The 20,597-nt window shown below is 55.8% G+C and overlaps 1 protein-coding gene and 1 long non-coding RNA gene across 3 annotated transcripts in view; one reads left to right on the top strand and one right to left on the bottom strand.

The window, feature by feature from the left end:
- Positions 1 to 8,276: 8,276 nt before the first annotated feature.
- On the bottom strand, positions 8,277 to 10,514 carry LOC148214512 (uncharacterized). 2 transcript variants are annotated; one of them, XM_088151137.1, is made up of 2 exons: positions 10,019 to 10,514; positions 8,277 to 8,761 (listed from the first exon to the last, which is right to left on the bottom strand). In XM_088151137.1, exons 1-2 carry the CDS (start codon positions 10,385 to 10,387, stop codon positions 8,648 to 8,650), a joined length of 483 nt encoding a protein of 160 aa, XP_088007263.1. In that variant the 5' UTR covers positions 10,388 to 10,514; the 3' UTR covers positions 8,277 to 8,647. The 2 variants fall into 2 exon arrangements, with proteins under 2 accessions (XP_088007263.1, XP_088007262.1); XM_088151136.1 differs by having other exon boundaries at positions 8,277 to 8,764; positions 10,019 to 10,497.
- Positions 10,515 to 12,818: 2,304 nt separating this feature from the next.
- The window catches only part of LOC112542321 (uncharacterized), a 30,172-nt gene continuing 22,393 nt past the window's right edge, over positions 12,819 to 20,597 (top strand). The window contains exon 1 of the long non-coding RNA XR_015797988.1: positions 12,819 to 13,095. This is a non-coding gene — a long non-coding RNA (uncharacterized LOC112542321). The remainder of the gene's footprint in view (positions 13,096 to 20,597) is intronic.

Genomic DNA, 20,597 nt, shown 5'->3' with positions numbered 1-20,597 from the left:
GAGAATGTTGAGCAATCAAGGGGAAGTAGGAGGTGTCTGGCATTGATGATTAAGTAAACTGCTGGGGGATCAGGACCTCTGAGCAGGAAAAACCCTTCCTGAAGGATCAATTTGGTCTTTAATGCATGCTTTTCCTAGGGTATATTTTTCTGTTCTTTCTGACATCTCTCTTTTTTCCCTCCCCCAAGAAACTATTAAAAAGACCCTCGAACTGAGATGGAGAAGATTTTTGAGAGGAAAGATCAAGAGAAGCCAGCATCAAAAGGCATTCCGGTCTTCCTAACCACACTCAAAATTGTTAATTAAGACAGATTTATGAGGTTAATTATATGTCCTAATACTTTCTTTCCAATACATTGTGCAATTCCAAAGAATTATCCCAGAACATTCCTCCAGCAGTGGCAGGACTATGGTGGAATTGGGGCCCTTTCTGTCATCTTCTTCTCCCTGTCCGTCGATGCTTCTGTCAGGAGTCATAAGATCCAAATAACTTTTGTTAAGGATTGGTTTTAGTTTCCATCACCTGGAGATATCTCAGAAGGCCAAGATATTTTTCAAACCTCAAGGATTCATCTGGTTTCACAAATTCACACAGGAATGCACTAGAAACAGGGATATGCCATTCCCTGCCTCCAGGAACTAAGACATCCTAGGATAAAGGGGTCAATAAAGCACTGATGGGACATGGGCATGACAGAAGAGGCCTCCTGGTGCCAAGCAAAATGGAGACCAGCTCTCTTGTCTTGGAAGAAATTAATCAGACATCAGAGCTGCAGGCCAAGCCCCAAACAGCAGAGGACAACCCCACAGGAAAAGTTTAGAATGAGAATTATTACTTGGGTTTATTGTCAAGAAGGTAAGGGGTTCATATACAGAATTCTGGCCAAAATCTTCAATAGCTAAAACTCTAGCAAAATTCTAGTTGTTAGAGAAATCATTAGGGTGGGGTCCCCGAGAGCCATTTGAACCTCTTGCACCCAGAATGCCAGACCAAAGAGCAGCATGCATGGGGGGGGGGTGTAAAAAAAGGCAAGATGATGGAAGCAGCATCATGGTCCAAGTCTCGCCTCTTTTGTATGTGTGTTGACACTGCATGTACATACAAAAGAGACTAGGCCTGGATGACAATTCTGTGTCTCCATCTTGGCTTTTTTGACTCCCCCAACTCCCGACGCTGCTGCCCTCTGATTTCCAGAGGAGGCTGATCCCGGAACATCCATCTGCTCCCAAGAGATTTCAGCCCTTCCCAAGCCGGCAGGGCCACAGGGCATGGCGACTGCAGCCCTGAGCCATGACCCTGTCTTCACTACAGTGGTCCTTCCCCACTGCTGGTTCAGACCCCCAGCAGAACCCATTCCCTGCGCTGAGGGCTAGTTCCAGCTGACCTGGCGTAGGAAATGGACACGGGACCACCAATGCCAGCCTAATGGGGAGGGGACCCACTTCCAAAACGGGTCAGGGCACGGAACACGATCCCATTTCGAGCTGACCGTCAGTGAGATCCAGACCAGGTGAATGGGGGCCACGTACTGGTGCGAACAGAACCCTTCAGTTGACGCCCATCGGAAGCATTCGGGGTGAGAGTCTTTTGGAGTCTGCAGCCATAAACCATCCTCATCCCAGTTAAAGGGCGTCTACAGGTCTAAGGACGTGGATGCGAGGGCTGAAGCTGGGAAGGCCAGAAACGAGGAAGGGTCTGAGAGCAGATGGGACCGCTGTCAAAACACTGGGCAGGTGCCTCTCACAGCCGGGCCAGGAGGAGGCGAGATGTTTTAGGCCCCGGGGACGATAGAAGTATGGCTCGATTCTTAGACCGAGCAGTAGCTGATTTTCATTTTTGGAGCCTTCCTGGCAACTGCAACAAAAGCGGCTTATCCAAACAAGCTGTGTCCTTGGCTCTTCTGCTGGGACGTAAGTTTCCAGAGAGAGATTTATTTCTGTGCCCTGGGCGAAGCTCTGGAAATGGGCAGAGAAACCCCTCCTGTCCATAGCAGCGGGCTTCTCAGAGGGAATGCCGCCCACCTGGCAGAACAGTCGAGTCTCCTGATCTGTTCCGACAGCGGCCGATGATGCAGAGGTAGCCCAAGACAAAGGCTGCTTGGCTGGAACAACATCGGCGTTGTCGCGCTAATAAATAATAAAAAGGGAGCAGAGGTGACGGATGCTGTCTTTGCAGGCCTCCAAAGAAGAGAAAACCCAAAAGCCACACCCCAGGGCCAGGCATGGTCCCAAATCCACAAACCTCTTGCCCAAGACCTTTCCGTCTAGGGGGAGGGAGGCTTGCCCAGAGGGGCAGCCGCAGCTGCAGCTGATTACCCTTCAGAGCACTCCCGCTTCTGACTTGTGTTTCCACTTACAAATGGAGCCCGAGTGCAGCCAACGCTGGGGAAAGTTCACTCTTTGGAGTCCTGGAGAAGTTAGGGAGGATGAAAAATTTGCAATTCACCCCTGGGGAACAGTGACAGCTCCCTGTCAAAAAAACCCACTGCAGCAGTTAAGGTCTGCCAAAAAAGGACGGAGGTGCTAGGCTTCGGTGGAGCCAGACGTCAACCCAGGAAATGCCCGGCAGGCCCACCGAGATCCATTCCAGGGCCGCTTCCGACACTCCCAACTGCGGGTCTCCAGACGACACTGAAACACAGCTCCCAGGGGCCTCGATTACAAGTTGCTTTCGCTGGTCTGTGAGAATGGGCAAAGCTTACGGAAGCCAAGCAAAGGGAGTGGACAGACGGTGGCGAAGGCCTGACCCTCCACTCCCCGAAAGGAGTGGATAAGAACCGCACACCCAAAAAAGGTTGGCGAGCAGCCGCGTGAGTGGAACCCTCCCCCACAAGGAGCAGCGCGCGGCCTGCCAGGTGTACGCTGCGTTTACCAGAAGCGTGTGCTCCTTGCACGGAGGCTGCCCTCTCCCCCCACCCCCCGGCCTTTTGGACACGGCCAGGGTCAAACCCAGTTCATCTCCTTGCCTAAGTGTGCGCACACCTTTGAATCAGTGTTGACTCTGGCGACTGCCTGGACGAGTCCCTGCAGTTTCTTGGCCAGATGTCAGAAGCGGCTTGCCCTTGCCTCCTTCCCAGGGCTGAGAGAGAAGGACTGGCCCAGGGCCACCCAGCTGGCTTTGTGCCTCAGGCAGGACTAGATCTCATGGTCACCCGGTTTCTAGCCTGGTGCCGTAACCACGACACCCAGCTGGCTCTCTTGCCTAACCCTCTCAGACCTGAACTGACCCTCCCTGCCCCAGACAAAGCCCCCTGCAAGCTCCTCTAAACCAAAGAAGAGAAGCCCCCTCACCAGCCCACAGAGAAGGGGGTTGGTGGAAACCTGCCCTGGGAGGGGGGTTGGACTAGATCATCTGGGAGATCTCTTCTAATCCTTATTGCCTGTGATTCTGTGATCCTGAAAAAGCAAATGCTGAAAGCACAAATGCTCCCAATGAGAAGAAAAACAGGAAACGTTGGGAAAGGAGGCTGGAGCAAGCTCTCCAACGAGCCGCGAAGCAGAACGGAGGTCTCTGGGAGGAAAAGGAGGCAGAGAGCGACAGCAAAACACTCTTCCTCAAAGAGCCCGAGCCTTCCGGACCGAGCCAGAAAGGACCCAGGATGTAAAACGCCCGCAAGGGGGTTCTGCAGGGTCTCCAGAGCAGAGGGAAAGGCAAAGAGTGGACGTCAAATCCAACAGGAAGTCCCAGGAAGTCCTGCATATGGGTACAGAAAGTCCAGCACAGAGGCACAGGCTGGGGAGACCCACTTGGTGGCAGTGCCCATGAGAAGGACCTAGGCAGCTGAACACGGCCGAGCAGTGCGATGCGGCAGCTAAACAGGCCAATGTCTCCAAGGGCTGCACTAACAGAAGCACTGCATCCAGACTGCAGGAGGCCCCTTGGCGCCCTGGGCCAGGTTCTAGGGACAGTACTTTGAAGGGGGATGCGGAGACGCTGCAGGAAGGCAGGCAGCGTGGCTGGCTGGCAGGCAAGCTGCAAGTTGGGAAGGAAGAATGGGCACCTCCCTGGTTCCTTGGGCTTCCTCCTAGATTTCTCCTGCAGTCCTCGACTCCCGCTGGGGTTGCTTCCCACCCCTTGCCTGTAGGCCACGTCAGAGGAGGGTCCTGCCAAGTTCCTTGCTACCCAACTCTTCACCCTCAAAGCAACTTCCCCTGTGAGTTCTCTCTTCGCAAAGTGGTTCCACTGGCAGGGCAGGATTTTTGTGTGCATCTCACTTCCCTTTGCCTGCTGCTCCCCTTTGCAAGGCGTTAGAATTTTCTGGCTGGGGCAGCTGTGGTGGGGCAGCAGAGCGGCTCCCTCCTGGGGGCCATGGGGGCTCTGTCACAGGAGGTTCTCAAGCAAAGGACGCACTGCCATTTATCTGGGATGCTCTGGGGATCCCCGCTCAGGACAGGGGTTGGACCCCTCAACCCCATGTTTCTAAATAATAAAAGCATTGTAATAATTCATCTGGGACTAAAGAATGACATTTGAAACCGGAAATTCTGACTTTCTGGCTTTGTGGTTTGGAGAGATGCAAAACTCAGTTGCAAAAGTGATGGAGAGGACCAAGCCTGGTGTGGACGTGGCACCCTCCTCTTCCTCCTCCTCCCAAGCCAACAGGCACGGCTTCTGTCCTGGCCCTCACCATGGCAACCTGGAGGTCTCCCAAGCCATCCCCAGGCTGGCTCGGGCAGTTCCGCGCATGAGATCATTTGCGAGGGAGAGCGAGACGCCTGGAGCTGGTGGGGGAGCAGCGAAAACTGCAGATTCAGCAAGGAGCACAGAAACCACAGTGAGAGGCAGAGGCTGATGGGCCAGCCAGCTGGCCCGTGGACTGCTGCGCTGAGCAAAACGGTTGTCCCAGCGTTGAGCCAGGAGCCGAACCTCTGGGCCTCGGGCACACCAGGCCTAGGCGTGCCCCACGTGCCACAGTGTGCACACCTCTGCCACTGGCGGCTGCCACGAGTCGAGAAAGCTCAGGTTGGGGACAGAGCCCGAGAAAGACAGGCTAACTTGGGGAAGGCGGTTCCTACCCTGCGTGCCAGCATTGCCACTGCAGCGGCATGGGCCCTTGACTCTCCGTCTGCCAGTAGGGGGGAAAGGCTGTCCCCCTCGGGGGGCACTAAGGATGCCCAGGGGTCAGCGGACCGGGCTGGGGCATCCCGGAGCCCAGCTGGCCCGGGATGCCCGCAGAGGGGAGGCCCGGGAGCGCAGCAGTCGCAGGCTTCCCCCGGGGTGTTCCACCCCCCACCTCGGCTCATATCTCTTGCCTCTCTGTGGCTCTTCTCCGCGGCAGCACTCAAGGACCCCCCTCCGGAGCGGGAGGCGGCAGCAGGAAGGTCGAGGGGCTCACGGTCCCTGTTTCGCCTCGGCAGCCAAGCGGTCGGGTCGGGTCAGGGGTCCTAGATGAGCTGAGGGACCCGAGGAGGAGAGGCGTGGGGGAGGCCGCCTTGGGTGCCACGGGAAGCCCCTCTCTTCCTTCTGTCCCCCCTCTTTTCCTGCCACCCCCTTTGCCCCCTTCTCTCCCTGACCCTGCTTCTCTTGCCGGGCGGGAGGGGAGGTGGAGCTGCTCTTCCGCCGGTGGGCCGCCCCCCCCGAGACGCCCCTCCCTGCATCCGCCAGTGGCCCCCCTTCGCCCAAGCCCGAAGGCGAGTTCACCAGTTTGCCCCTCCGCCGTGCCAGCAGCGCGGGCAGGTTTCTCTCCCGACCCGGTCTTCCGCCCGCCTGCCTGCCCGCCCGCCCCCAAAGACACGGCAATCCAGTGCCCTCCCCGCCCCACCCGCAGCTGGATGGCAGTTCCCACTGGGAATTGGGTACTTCGATTGGGAGACGGTTCCCTTCGGCAGAGCCCCGAATCGCCCGGCAATGCGAAGGGGAAGTCTTGTGGCGGCCTCCCTGCCAGCTCGGCCAGCGCGGGGGTCGGTGGGCGGGCGGTTTCAGAGGCCTTCAAGCCACGGTGCGAAACGGCATCGAGGGCCTCACTTCACAGAGTATCTCCGTGACTGCCTCCAAAACGGAGGGCTGAGAACAGTCTGGGGCTGATTTCCAGGCATGGTAAAGCTTCCCAACTGCAGCCGCCCCAGCAGAGTGGAGCCTCGGTGTGCAGGGGCGGTCTACCTCCAGCGCCTGATCTGACATCCGACGGAGCGGCCCTCGCGCACAGAGGAACTGCTTGGTTCTGGATCCTGGCTTCTTTTCCTAGCCAGACGGCTGTGACTGCCGCGCGGGTCACGGCCGGCGGGCAGAGGCAGGCCCTGGTTGACGGAGCGAGCAAAGCCACCTTGTGATTTTTTAAAAGTTCTTGTGCAGCTGAATCTGCTGGGAGGAATTATCCTGCCCTCTCGGGGCGTTGGTGCTTTGACTCTGCCCCGAGGTCTCCCATCGCCTAACCCTAACCCTAACCTGGACCAAAGGGTCTCTGTCCTGCGCCTGGGCAAGGCCCCGCCTGGGCTGCCTCCCCAAGGGAGACCCTTTACTTCCCGACCAGAAATAGGTTTCTGGGGTGCTGCTGTTTTCCCCGCTCTGCTTCCCTTGCTTCCCGGCCGTCGTTAATTGACAAGCTCCTGTGCCTTGATGAACTTCTATGGTGTGATATATTTTATATGAGTGCCCTTAATACATTTTTAGCACATTTCTGTGTGAAGGGAAACTGTAACTGTGCTGAAGTAGTAGCAAAGTCGGGGGCACCGATTCCTTAGGGTGCCGCGTGGATACGGCAAGGTCCCTCGCTGGCTTCCAGATTGCTCCAGCTCACGGCCCAGCTCCACCCGCTTGTCTGTTTACGTATTTGCTTGTACCTCCCATCACAGAGGAGCCTCCCGACCTTACGGCCGGGCAGAAGGCGGCAGAACCAAAGCCCTCTCTGGGGCAGGAGACCTGCTCCTCGCTTGTGCTGGCATCCACTCCCTCTCTTGGGCTCTTTTGCAGTGGACCTGGGGGGCAGCTGGCAGGCTGCTTTGGGCCCCAAATGTTGGACTAGGTGGTCTCTTGCTTTTTTTAAATTGTATTTATTAGATCAATTTATATCGTGCTCAACAAAACTCTTTTTTCCTTTCCCAGGTGGGGTAGATAAGTCCCAAAGAGCAGAGACTGGGTTGACTGGGCAACTGCATTCTGGCCGCACTTAGGTTGTCGCCAACCCTGTAAACCTGGTTAACAAAACACAGCCTGCCTTCTCATAACACGCTAGACCCCACATCAATCAACACGGCTAACGTGACAGACCCCTCCACCCGACCTGCTACAACAGGGGATGGGGTTGTACTCACTTTAACACAGCGAGCTAAGCCCACTTGGAAGCTCTCCGGTCTTCAGTGAGAAGCCTCAAGAGCAAGGTCCCTGCCACCCTCTGCAGGCATGAAGATGGCATGAGGAACCAAGGACAAGAGGGGAGGAACTGGCTGGCAGACAGCTCTGTGGCCATCACCCTTGGGAGGAGCTGCGGGAGCGTTGGGAGTTAGTCTCAAATGTGTGCCCCTGCTGCCCCCATTTGTGCCGCCATCATCATCATCATCATCATCATCATCATCATCATCATCATGCATCAGCCTTGCCAAGGCACTCTGGGTCTTCTTTGGCTCTAAACACTGAGTTCCAGCATCAACAAACGGATGCCAAGCAAACACTTGGAAATCCCTTTGTTTGCGGACATCTCAAGTGTTATAAAGAGACAAACCACGAACGGCCATTCTTGATCCTTTGGTGCCCCGTTTGTGTGTGTGTGTGGCGGAGAGGACTTTCAAGGGTCACCACAATCCTAGAACTTAGAGCAAATCTCTGCTTTGGGGTGGCTTTCCTAAAAGGGCTCCTGTGCCGCCCACCCTACTAACTGGAATGCTTTAGGACCATTTCTTTGAGTAAAACCGCCCTTCCGGGAACACACAACTGAACAGTGAGGTTTGCTCGTGCTAACTGTGCACACTTTTTTGCACTGGATGTCGAGAATTGAATTTAGTTCTCCAGCACACTGGACTGTTCCTCCTCCAGTTGAAAAAAGGCAGGGAAGATGACGAAAGGGCAAAGTCCCTCCCTGGAGGGAACCACCCACAGGCCCTTTAATCAATTCATTTTTTTTTATTTGATGGAGCCTGAAGGGCAGAAGCCCCCCTTCGGCCGTTCTCTTTTCCCCTCAACATCACGCATCCCAGGACGGAGCCCTGGGACATCCCTGAGGATTTGGCCAAGCAGCTGGCCAAGTGCCACCCAGGCCGGGCAGGGGGCTGCTGGCTGGCGAGGGGAGAACTCTCTGCAGAAGAGGGAGGTCGCTGCTCTTCACAAGCCAGCTTGGGGCGGATTCTCTGTGTGGGCCCACATCTTGGCTTGTCAACAGGCGAGAACCAGGGTCCATGAACCAGGGCGCATGTGAATCTCGCTGCCTTTTGCATACTCCTCCTGGGCCATCCGGGCTGGGCGAAGGCACGGGGCTGGGCGGCTGTTTTCACTGGAGGTGCACGGTGGCGGCTGTTCTCCGCCTCTGACAGGAAAAGCCGAGCCTGTGAGAAGCTGCCTCCGTGTCCACCAGGGCAGTGTGTAGGTGGCCTTGCCCAGAGACCGTCCGTGGGCCCTCCACCCCCAGCAGGCACAGGCTCCGGCTCCGGCGAGGGTGCTGTGGGGGTCTGCTCTGCTCCTGCCCTGGGCTGCAAGTCGCATCTGGGAAATGGGCTGTCACTGTCTGCTGCTGCTGCTGCTGCTGCTGGCGGGGGAGGCCGAGCGGGTCAGTGTCAGTCTGTACACGTTGGTGAGGAAGGTCTCCCAGCCTCGCTGGAGGGCACGATTTACCTGCTGGGGGCAAGGGGGGCAAGCAGAGTTAGGCACCAGAGCCCCGAGATTGATTCTGCCTCCTTGCTTTGGCCCAGGGAGATACTGGGCGCTGAGCACCCCTGTGGCTCCTTCCTACGGCTCTGTGTGTGTGTGTGGGGGGGTCTAGATGGAACAATTATTTGGACCCAGGGCCACCAAACATGAGGACAGCCATGGGGCCCTTGTGCCCCCAGCCCAGAGCGGGGGAAGTGGGTGCGACCTAGGTCCAGCTCAGCCGCGGGGACCGTGTGGCTGTTTCTCGCCAGAAGCCAAAGCGAGTGGGACGGGAGAAGCAGCGCCAGAGCTGGGGCTCGCTCATGAATCCCGTGGAGGCCTCTCTGGTGGCCTGGGAGCCCTTCAGAGCCCTCCTCAGCTGAGCGGTGCTGTACAGTCCACCAGTCAAGATAGGAGCAAGTGGGAGAAGAGCCTCGCCCTACAGCTTGTCTCTGCCCCCTCCCTTTGCCCAGCTCTTGGTGATTGCTGGGAGGCGAGAAAATGCCACCAAACGTCCACTGGTCCTACAGGTCATGCTGGCCCAGGTTTCCCAGCCTCGGAGCCTTGAGAGAAGATGGAAGCGGGGCCGAGTTGTTGATGTGGGAATCTGGCTCTCGCCCAAGCAGGTTGGGTGAACCAGGCCATCCTGTCAAGCCACGACCGGCCTCCTCCATCGGGTCTTGCGGGTGAAGGTGCCTGGGAGGAACGCAGCATGGCCAGCAGGCGCGTGTCTCCCTTTCCTGCCAGGCAAACCTCAGGCCAGCTCTGGCAGCCCCAGAGCACCTTCCACGTCCGTAAAAAGAGAGCATGCAAATCTAAGGTGGGAAGACAGGGACCCCCTCTGAAAGGTCCAGGGATGATTCGAACTCATGCAAAGCGGGGAGTTGACCACCCAGTCATCTCTTCTGCTTCTGCAGGGGTGGTGGTGGTGGTGGCGGGAGATGAAATGCCGAAAGCCGGACCATTTCAGTCTCCCGGGAGGCAGAGGGGGGAGGCGGCCCTCCATTCCTTGCCACTGCCTGGAGCTTCAACAGGGGAGGCACCTGTTCTGCCGCTGATCCTTCTGTTCTGCCTTCCCTCGGCCTCATCCTGCAAGCAAATGGTGGGACTGGTGTTTTCAGCAGGTGCGGTGAGGCCCTCTTGGGAACTAAGCATTGTGCCGGGGGGGGGGCAGGGCTCTCCTTTTTCCAGCAAGTGGGCAGCCGGCCCTCTCCCAAGGCGGCTGGACCCCCCTCACCTTACCTTTCGACACTGCTTTATCCTGCTGCCGGCTTTGGCATGAGCCTCCCCAATGAGCTGTTGCCCGTCGCTGGGGCTGAGCGCGTGCGTAGCTTCGCCTGCCAGGGTGGCATCTTCTTCCCTGATCTTCCGCACCTTCAGGCTTGCGGCTCGGCGTCTGCAGCGGCCCTTGTTCCCGGCGGCTTCCCGGGGAGCCCCTTCCTGGCTGGGGCTCAGGCTGCTGCTCCCCCCCCAAGGGGCCTCCTCAGCTTCCCAGGGGAGAGGGGCCTCCTCCAGGGAGCCATACAGGCGCCCAGGGACACGATCCAGGAAACCCGGGGTCTTGGGCACCCTCAGCGAGCAGGCCCTCCGGAAGCCTGTGTGCTTGGTCATGGTGGCGGCGGGGGGGGGGGACTTTGGAGCCTAGCTGGCTGCAGAGCGGCCGTCCGGTTGCAAGAGTGCTCTGCTCAGCCGGTCTTTTCTTCCCCTTTTGCTGGATGATTCATTGGCGGGGGTGGAGTGAGGTGGGGAGGGCCTGCCTGCAGACCTGAAGCCTTTGGACTCTCTCTCTTATCAGCCGCCCCTCAGACTGCCAGTTCACCTACCGTGGGGGACAAAGGTCAGGACGGCCCCACCAGACACGTCCCAAGCCAGGGAGCAAAGGGCTGGAGGCCTCTCCCTGCTTCCCACGGCAGGTACCAGGCGCCACACCTTCCTTCAGAAAGGGGATGATGGATCCTAGGAAGCCAGATGGAGCTGTCCACGGGCGCGGCCCCAGCCAGCCTGCGTGTGGTGACTCTGGTTCCAGGGGTCGTGGCCAGCCATGGAGCGGAGCCTTAAGCCCAACGCTGGCGCTGATGCCCAGAGGACCAAGCGCCCGATCCTGCGGTGCTTGGGCGGGATCTGGAGGCTCTCGGAGCTGTGGGGTGTTTCCTGAGAAATCCCTTGGGCGGGATGGGACCATCCCTGCCTAAACCCCCAGAGAAGAGGAGCCCACCCTGGTTCTTCCGCTTCTCTTCTCCTCGGCAAAGAAGGGGATGCTTTGGAGCCCTGATTTGGTCAAAAAAGGCACCGATTAATGACTTCTGAACTCCTGAACGGAGCTCTCTGCTGGGCAGAGTCAGAGGAACTCTGGGTCAGCTCCCCCTCGCCCAGAGGGCCAAAGGTTTATTCGGGGAGGAGGGGCCCATTAGGGGCCAGGCCTTATCCATGCCCCCTCCTCCTCCCTCCCCCCCTCGAAGCCAGTGGAGTTCAATCAGGAGACAAGGGGGGGGCGTGGCGCCCGTGACCAGTCCCTCGAAGGATGGAAAGGCTTCTGCCTCCACACTTCCGGGTCTGGGGGGTTTGTGCGGGGAAATCGCTGGGTCCCTGGGCCGACTGGGGGAAACGGAACGGCGGGCTCCGGCTGCCGGCGCATTTTCCCCACAGGGACCTGGGCGGGCCAAGCCTCTTCCTGCACTGGCTTCTGCAAAGCTGCAGCCGCCAGGAGATGTGTCCATTTCTAAACTGTTCTCCGCGCGCCTCATTTCAGTTTCTCCGGTCCGCGCTTCCTTCCACGCGGGACCCGGGATCGCCCCTCGCGCAAGGCGGCCCGGCGCGCGCGGCTCTGGCGCCATCTAGCGGCGGACGCCTGGCCCGCGGGCCGGCCTCGAGAGGAAAGCGGCCGCTCTGCGGCGGGAGAGGCCGGAGGGTCGCGAGTCCGCGCGAGCGGCGGAGCCTCGGCCTGGGAGAGCGCGGCGGGGGATTCCGGCGCCTGCCCCGGTGAGCGCGGCGGTTCGCTGGCCTGCGACGGGGTTTTCCGTGTGAGCCAGCGGGGATGAGTAATACGGGGAAGGGGAAGAAAGCGGCTTCGAATACAGAGTTAGACGGAAACCTTTAACGGGATTCGTGTGAGCAGGTGAGGCGCGCCCTTATTTTATTTGCTCTTCCAAAACTGAACGGGATTTCACCGCTGCAGCCCAGCTCAACGCCGAGCGGCTCTACGTTCATTGCTTTCTTGGCAGCGTTCCAAAATGCCTTCTCCTGGAAGGGGATTTTCTGGTGGTCTCCCATCCAAACATGAACGGACCCGTTTTTATTTACAGTACTCATACGTTTATGTCTTATTACTCCTCTGGGTCGCTAGCGTCGCTCTCTCCGATCTTTTCGAGATCGGCCAAGACCGGCTCAGCGCCGCCACCGCCCGTCGCGCAAGAGTTAACGGGGCGGGAGATCGGGCCGCCAGGCGCCGCCAACGCCGAGCCGGCCTGGCGAGGACAGCAATAACAAGCACGGCGATGACGACCGGCCGTCCGCCACGTGCAGGCGCCTGGGGGAACGCCCCTCCCACCAGCAGCCAATCAGAGGCCAGGACGGGCGCGGGGCGCTTTTCTCTCTCTCCCTCGCCCCCTCCCTTCTGCGCGGGGCGGGATGAGTCAATAGAAGCGAGGAGGCGGGGACTGCCGGCCAATAGCTGCGGCTGGAGAGCTTGACGTGAAGACTGGCGTAAAGAGAAGCCAGTAGGACCTAGGCCAGGCGGGAAAGACAACCAATGAGAAGGCGCGGCTCCGAAAGGTGGGCGGAACAATTGGCTCGAAGGCGCCAGGCTTGAAACGGTGGGTGACTGACAGGAGAGAGGCGGAGAAAAGGAGGCGCGGCCATAGAGGAAAGAAAAGGGGCGTCTTCCGTGGTGGCCAGTGAGAAGCGGGCGGGCCGCGGGGCCGGCCAATCGGGAGCGAGAGGAGCCGGGCTGCGGGCGCCCGGGTGAGGAAGCGGGGCTGGCGGCGCCGAGCGGGCAGGATCGCCGGCCGAGCCGAGCCGAGCCGAGTCGGGCCGAGGTGAGGAGCGCAGCACGAGCGGGGCTGCCGTGTGACGTCGCGCGAGCGCCCGTGGTGACGTCACCGTGGCCGGCCGAAGCGTCACGCCCCGCAGTTCCTTCATGAGGTCTCTCGCCTTGCTCGGTCCGCGCGGCCCCGGAGAGTCGGTTCCCTGCGCTCCGCGCCCGGGCCGGCTCCCCGCTTTCCGGGGAGACCCGGGACTCGTGTCGGCGGAGGGCGCCGCGCGAGCGTGCCTGAGGGAGGAAGGCCCCTCGCCTGCTCCGCCGGCGCCCGCGCGGCTGGCAGGTTAGTGAGGAGGGGGCGCGCCGCCGGCCGAGGGCGCCGTGCAGCCCGCGGGGAAGGGGCCGCTTCCGGCCGGCCTTCGGCTGGGGCTCGGGCCGAGGCCCGGCCGAGCCCCCTCGCGCCGCTGGGAGGGCGGCCCGCCCGCCCGCCCGCCCGGCCTGCCTCGGCGCCCCCGCCTCTCCGGCTGGGCTCTGCCGCGGGCCCGGCCGCGGAGCCCTTCAGGCTGCGGGAGGAGGGAACCCGGGGCCCCGCGGCAGCCCTCGGAGGGCCGGGCGTCGTTTGGGCCCTGAGAGGGAGGGCGCGCTCCCGAGTGGGCGCTCTCGACCCACGGAGACGGGCCCTCGAGTTCCGCGAGCCCGGCCGCTTCTCACTGGTGCCCTTCCCCGCGGCCGCGGCCGTCCGTCTCCAAGCGGGGCTCCCGGCGAGCAGCCTCGCCTCCCGGCCGTGGAAGCGGAGTCGCAGGCGCAGCGCCTGAGGCCGTCGACGTCCCCCGGCAACTCAGTTCCGGCTCCTAAGCCTTCTGAGCGGCCCTTCCCGTGAAATGCCCTGCATGCGCGCCGGATAAATAAGTAGACGGGGGATGGATAGCGCGTAATTACGGCGCGCGCCCTTTGGGCAGACGTGGTGGCCCGGTGCCCCTGTGCTTTAAGGACCGTTCACAGTGCGTTTTAGTTCAGACGGTCAAAAGTCTCTGCAAAGCCAAAGCAGGTATTTTTGGAACTCCCCTTTCCATTGTCCGCGGGATGCCAGCACTGTGATCTCGGGGGCCTCTGCCGCTTCTGAATCCAGCTGGTGCATCTGGCAGTTTTCAGTCCGTGTGTTGTTGAAGTCTGAACTGCAAATGAACGTTATTTTGCTAGCGCATGCTATGTGGAGTTGTTTGGTAGTTTTGGCCATTCTTTAGTGCTGCACTTTTTTGATGAGGGATTATAAACGGATATTCACTGCTAACAAATTCATGTATCACTTTAATTGCCTCATCGTGTAAGATTTGAAATAGTTCAGCTGGTATTTGTCAACTCTGACAACTTTGTTGTTAGCAGTATTTTCTAGGGCCCACTTATTTTCACTTTTTACTTTAATTGCCTCTGTTTCAGTGATCCAACTTTTGTACCTATCATTTGAGGAATTTTTTGTACAGTTCTTCTGTACAGTATATTTAGATACACCACTGCCTCTCTTGCTCTTTTTGGGAAAACTTTCCTCTGTGTCCATTGGATTTTGCTTTCTGCCTTCCTTTAGTGGACCGCTATTTCACTTTCCTTTCCTTTTTTTTTCCTTTCATCATATTTTGTTTGCTTCATCTTCAGAGCATCATGAACTCCAGGCAAGAGATCTTCAGGCACTCTCTCAAATCTAATCTATTAAACCTCTTCTTTATCTTAACTGCATAATCTGATGGAATATTGTTTGGGGGGAATATCTTGCTTATGATCTATCTGAGCTGCAGGCTCTTGTTTTTGCTGATTTAATAGAGTTTCTCCATCTTTGCTGGCAAAGTAGATTTTGATGTCCATCTGTTGATATCCATGTGTAGTCTTCTTTTAGGTTGTTGGAAGAAGGTATTTGCAATAAATGTTGAATTTCCTTGATAGTTTTATTAGCCTGCTTCTTGTTTTGTTTCAAGCAGCAAGGCCTAATTTTCCTGCTATTTCAGATCCTCTTTTACTAGCAACCACTATAATTAGGATGATGGCTTTCTGGGGCAGTGCTGTGTTGACAAGAACTTGCAAGTTCTACTTCTGTGGTTGGAGCAGAGACTGGATCGTTTTTGTCAGCTTGCACCTGGTTTTGCCAGGTGTGAGAGCATTGTGGTGCAACACCTTCTCCCATCGTCTGTAGCAAATTCCTGGCACAGCCAGACTCCCTCAAGTCTCTGCATGAAGCCTGCTAGCCAGGCTTTTGAAAATTCCTTCTCTTCCTGGCTTCCAGGCCAAAGCTTGTGAGAGAATGATGCTTCCAGGACAATGTGGGGAGTGAGTACAGATGAGTTTGGATTCTCTCCAAGCATTCAAGAGGTGTGCGGCCTGGGGCAATGTAGCTGCTTCCTAGGTCTTGCGTGGCTCAATAGGTTGAGGAATAAATGAAAAAACATTGCCTCTCATGCTCTTGCCCTAGCGGGATTGTGTGAAGGTGTGCCTGAGGAAAAGCGAAGCAAGCGTGGGCTGGGGTGCGCCTTCCATAAAATAATAGGATGCTGCTGTTCTGCTTCTTGAGGAGGATTTTTACAAATAATCTTGCAGGCTTCTTCATGCTTTTCTTCTCTTTGCTGGCTATATTCCCATCCACCAAATGATTTTCATTTAAGGAAGAGGCGGGAGCTATCTGCATTTTTCATAAACACTGTTGAAGAAACCGGTTTGAAGAAGCCCTTTCTTATCTTGAGCCAGAGACTGCAGAAGTCCCTGGGATGACTGTGGCACAAAGCCGTCTCCGTCTTTCCATTGCTGCAAAGGGTCAATTTTCGCTCTTGGCCTCTCTTTTTGAGAATGAGGGACCCCTGCCAGAGACTCAGCATAAGGAGGGTTTGCCATGGGAGAGCTTTTATTCTTTTGTAAGAATTTGAAGCCCCATAGGTATGGGTTCTTCCCTCCCCCCGCCTTTAGCTCCCTCTTAAAGGACAGCTTTTCTGCAAACCTCCCATTGGGTGTCGCTTAGGAGTCCTTGGGTGGCACTCCCCTTCCCTCAGTCTCTTGCTGCCAGCTCCTTGATCGCTTGCCAGGATTTGGGCCCTGGCTATTGAAACAAGATGACTTTGAAAGGGAGCATGTGATCCTTGTTGGAACAAGAGTTGGGTGTGTGTGTGTGTAGGGGATCTGGGGGAAAGCAGCATCATAATTCACCATTGTTTTAGGCAGAGGTCAAAGTTCAGCTCAGTTGGCTGAAGGATGTTTGAAGGAGGAGATCTGGAGGTCTTTTAGCCCAAGTCCTGAACTGAGAGGAGGAGGAGGAGGAAGGCAAATGCCTGGAGAAGTGGAGCGTGGCTGATCCAGCATTGGACCTCTCTGGGGACATGTAAAATACATTTGGACTGGCCCCAGGACAGTGCAGAACAGAGGCATATTCTGGATTCTTCTGCATCAATCAATGATGGCCCTTAATTTGCTTGCAAGAAAGTGTAGTCTGTGGCTGGCTTGTGATCCTAGAAAAAGCAGCTGCACTGGAGGGCCTGACTGAAGGGGCCAGTCCATGAACAGTTGTTAAGTGTGACAGTGGATGGTTCAAAGTAGCAATTGGACAGCCAGTTTCTAGAAGGCAAATGGGAAGGAGGAACCATTGCCATTTCTGGCAAGCCGTTATCGGAAACAGAAGGCTGGACCTGGCTTGAATCTTTGTGCTCTACAGAAAATCCATTTCCCAGCAATGCAGATTCATTTTAACTGGGAGAAAATGATGTGGGAAATCTTGAAATCAGATCTATCTATGACTGCAGCAGTAATTGGTTGTGTAAGACTTTACAAACTGCTCCCTGCCTCTCTGTTGCCTTCTCTGGCCCTCTGAGCCTCTCCTTGTTTTTGTTCTCCAAGAAAACAAAAACCGAAACCATCTCGACACCCCATCCAATAGCCCTCCGTGGTTTCATTCCAGATCAGGAGGGTGATCTTGCATGTTATAGTGCTAAGCCCCAGTTGCATGTGGTGATGATCCTGGATTGACAGGCAGCTCTGTGGGGCTGTTGTTCTCTTAATCTCCACACACCCTTGAGAGGATAAAAGGGGTACGGCTGTAAAAATACGTTTGCCTAGCGTCCACGTCAAACTGTCTGGTTTGTAGTTACCTGCATCCTCCTTTGGAGGATAGGAGCAAGCCTTGCCGTTCTCTGCTCCTCTGCTGCTGTGGTCGCAGAAAGGGTTAGGGCCTTCCGTGCTCTTGGCCCTGGAGGCTGAAAGTCGGTCAAGGCACCCAGTTGCTCCCTGCCCCTCCTCCCTCCTTCGCAAGTTGTTTTGTTTGGGTCCATTGGACACTGTTCCCGTCTGGGGAGAAGACGGAAGCAAAATAGGCACTGAGGAGCTCTGCCCTCTTCCCATTGCTTTCCAGCTTCTTCTGGGGTGGCCCGAACCTTCCTTTTCTTCCCAGTACTTCAGATGGAGCCCCCAGAGCTGCTTTTTGGTGCTTTTAGCTTCTCTGGTGAGTCTGACTGACTTATTTATTTATTTATCTGTCCAAATCAGACAGTATGATTCTGGGTGGCATACAACATAAACACAAAATAAATCAAAAAGAAGAAAAACGCAAAGAAAACCATCTACAACCAACAGACGCTATATTAATATAACAGGTGAAATGGCGACCAAGCACACAACAAGACAACCACGGGGGATCCCACTCCCCCGGCCCCTAATGCCTGGGGGAAGAGCCAGGTCTTCAGCGCTTTCCTAAATTATTTCCTAATAATTAGTTTCTTGCTGAGATATCTCCTTGGTGATCACATCCATCTTCCCTTTTGCCCCTCAGTTGAAAGGTTCCAGGGCATCTACAACGCTTTCCTAGCTGTCCCCCCCCGCCCCATTTTCTCATTAGTATGATGTGCAGTAGTACTTATTCAGTAATTAGTGGATTAATGTGATTTATATCCTGCCTTTCCTTCAGGAGCTCAAGAGCTTCCAGGACCTTGTTTTTGAGAAGTTCTTAACTGGCATGCTGAGGCTCAGAAAAACAACCGTTCAGTTTATGCTGCCCAAGAATGTGGAGATACTTGACCCTGGCCTGCCCTGTGGCTGCAGGGGGCTTTGCTGCGCTGGGGTGGAGGGGTGGGGGGGCAGCAGGCTGGCGATTCTGAGGGGCAGCTGTCTTGAATAGGCGCTGTAGGAGGAGAGCTGTGTCAGAGAGCTGTCTGTAATAGCCAGATATCAGGAGTCTGAAGCACCTTTTCTGACTCACTTTTATTAAAAGGCAGAACCTTTTGTGACCTTGAACGAGGGGGGATGAGAACTCTCTGTATTGTGAACAACTGTTTTGAAGATTAAATTATTTCTGATTTTAAAAGGGTTTTGTAAGAAAATCTTTAATTTGAAGGACAGCATTTAATGCTGGTTTATTTTATTATTTTGCATTGGTTTCTCTCCAATTTCAGGCTTAGTTCTGGGTTGGAACTAGGTTGCATCACTGGGATATTGGGGGGCGTCATTGCTGGTGCTCTTGGGCAACAGACCACGGTCTTTCTCCGCATCGCCGTTGAGGTGCTGGCAGTTGGTCCTGGAGGGTCACTCACAGAGGAGAACGCGAGGCCAGTCTTCTTGGACAGCTTGCCTTTCACCTGCGGCACTTACTCAGGGATCAGTTATTTTTTCAAGTTAGTTGCTGAATTAGCTGTGAAAGCGTTGGGAGCTTTTGCTGGGAATGTGGTTGCCTGTGAGATGCAGCGCCTTCTTCCTGTCTTCTTCCAAGAAGATCATGGGGAGCCAGGAGGAAGGCCGAGCTGGACTACAGGGACGCGCCCTGAAGTGGAATAGGGCTGAGCGCTCGGGGCATTTGCAGCGGGGTAGCTTCCCCTTGAGGGGGGCGACTCTCACACCCACCATCTGGGAGGAGCTGTGGACCCAGGGCTGCTTGCTCTTCCAGGGAGATCCGACTTGGCTGTGGGGCTGCAGCCCTGCATGTGGTTGATGTGGGGCTGGGCGGTTGGCTTCTAAGGAGCCTGGCTTGGAAGGTGGCTCTGGGGAATTGTCCCAGGAGCTGTACAGGTTTGCAGGGCAATTTTACTCCCCCCCCCACTTTTTAATAGTAAGCTGCCTGGAGTCCTTGGAGTTAGACGGTCCATAAATTGTATGTATGTATGTATAAATAAATAAATAAATTACCGTGCGTCTCTTATAGGCACACTTCTAGCTCAGTTGTCCATCTTAAGGACAGCCTCCTGGCTGGCTTTTTTCCTACCTGCATGGCACAGTTGGTTGCCCCCTTTGGCGTTCCTTCTTTGGGTTAATGTGGGTAGGACCTGGAGTCACGTAGCTGCTCCTGCCCCCCCCCCCCAGCGCAATCTGCTGGTGGGTAGGTGGATAGCATTATTCTCTTTTCTTTTTTGTGGATGTTTTATACCATTTGTGAGCTTTCTATGCTGGACAGACACGCTCTCCATTTTCTCAGTAAATGTATGTGCATAAATAAGGAATCATTTTCTTTCGTTTGTTAAATAAAGGCACAATGTTCTATCAACTCACCTGTCTCTAAAGTGGTATAGTCCAGTCAAGGAAAAGGAGGGCAAAGGGAGTTAGTTACATCTTTGATTTGGCTGTGCGGCTGATAATTGAAACCTTGCAAGTGGGAAAAAAAGAAGAGAAGGTTATATTGAAATTAAAGCTGAGGGTGGAGAGGAACCTTTGTATGCCTCAGCTGATAAGAGGGAGCACGGTGTGTGCGTTGTCTAAGATTAGAGCCCTGGACAAAAGGGAACAGGGAGGGGACTCCGTCTAGCTGATCCAGAAAGTTGAAAACAAACACCTGCCTACGGGATAAAGCAGAAAGTAGTGCTGGTCCCCCCAGTCAAGCAGTGTCTCCTTCAAGTCGAGCTTGGGTCCAGGTGAGCTACATGGTCAGGCCCATCCAGTGTTTTTATAGCCATGTGCAAGTGGCATGCCCTTGCTGTCTTGACTTCCCAGTCTGCGCTTCACTCTGGTGTTCCCGGCAGTCTCCCATCCAAGGACTAATCTGCCCAATCCTGCTTAGTTTCCAAGCCCACCCAGGTCCCCATGGTGCCGACTGCTGGGTGCCCGGGGTTCTGCCAGAGCTCCTGTGGGCCCTGATGATCTCTTCTTGTGCCTTCTGGGGTTCTGGGGCTAACATTGGTAGAAAGGGACCACTTAGGCCCTCAAGCCAACCTGCTGGCAGGAATCCAAATTCTGGCCTCTGCTTGAGTGCCTCCAGCTGAAGGGGAGCCCACCTCCTCTGATCGTGGCAGGTGCAATAGCTGAACTGCAGGTAGTCCTTGGCTCTGGGGGATCATTTTTTCCCTGCTGAAGAACCGAAGTCATTGACCAGCACAACAAACTGTGAACCTGGAATGCAAAGTAAACTGTATTCGTAAAGTAAACTTGATTCATAAAGAGAAGTTCTGAAAGATGTGGTTGTGCAGTATCTTGGTCCAGAGCAAGAAATCTGAACACCTTTGGGGGCAAGATTTCAAAAAGAGGGAAAATGTGGGGCTGTTTTGGAATCTCCAGGTTCGGACTAAGGGGCATTTCGTCTTTTGTTTTATCTGAGAGTCTCCAGCTGGACTGATCTGAAAACTGGCACCTTTCTCTCTTTTTTTTCACCTTCTGTTAAGGAACTGGTGTGTGAGGTCAAACCCAAGTTGTATGACCGAGTGTTGGAATTGTCCGTGGGGTGTTTCTGAAATCTGCATGAAGTGTCTTAAGCCAGGAGGGCAGTTCTTGCAGCCCCAGACTTGGCTTCCTCTTAGGAGATCAGCCTTACTCAGGCATATTTTCTCCCCTTCCCCCATGCTTTTTTCTTGTTCTTTTTAATTCCTGATTCAAAGATCTGGAAACCATGGAATTGAGGCCCTT

Source organism: Python bivittatus, unplaced genomic scaffold, assembly GCF_059951505.1.
Source record: "Python bivittatus isolate LINGU-HERP-01145 unplaced genomic scaffold, Pbiv_v1 ctg000660_np1212, whole genome shotgun sequence".
Lineage (NCBI taxonomy): Eukaryota > Metazoa > Chordata > Lepidosauria > Squamata > Pythonidae > Python > Python bivittatus.
Note: the sequence above shows the minus strand (reverse complement) of the source record. Positions and strands in the feature narration are given on the sequence as shown.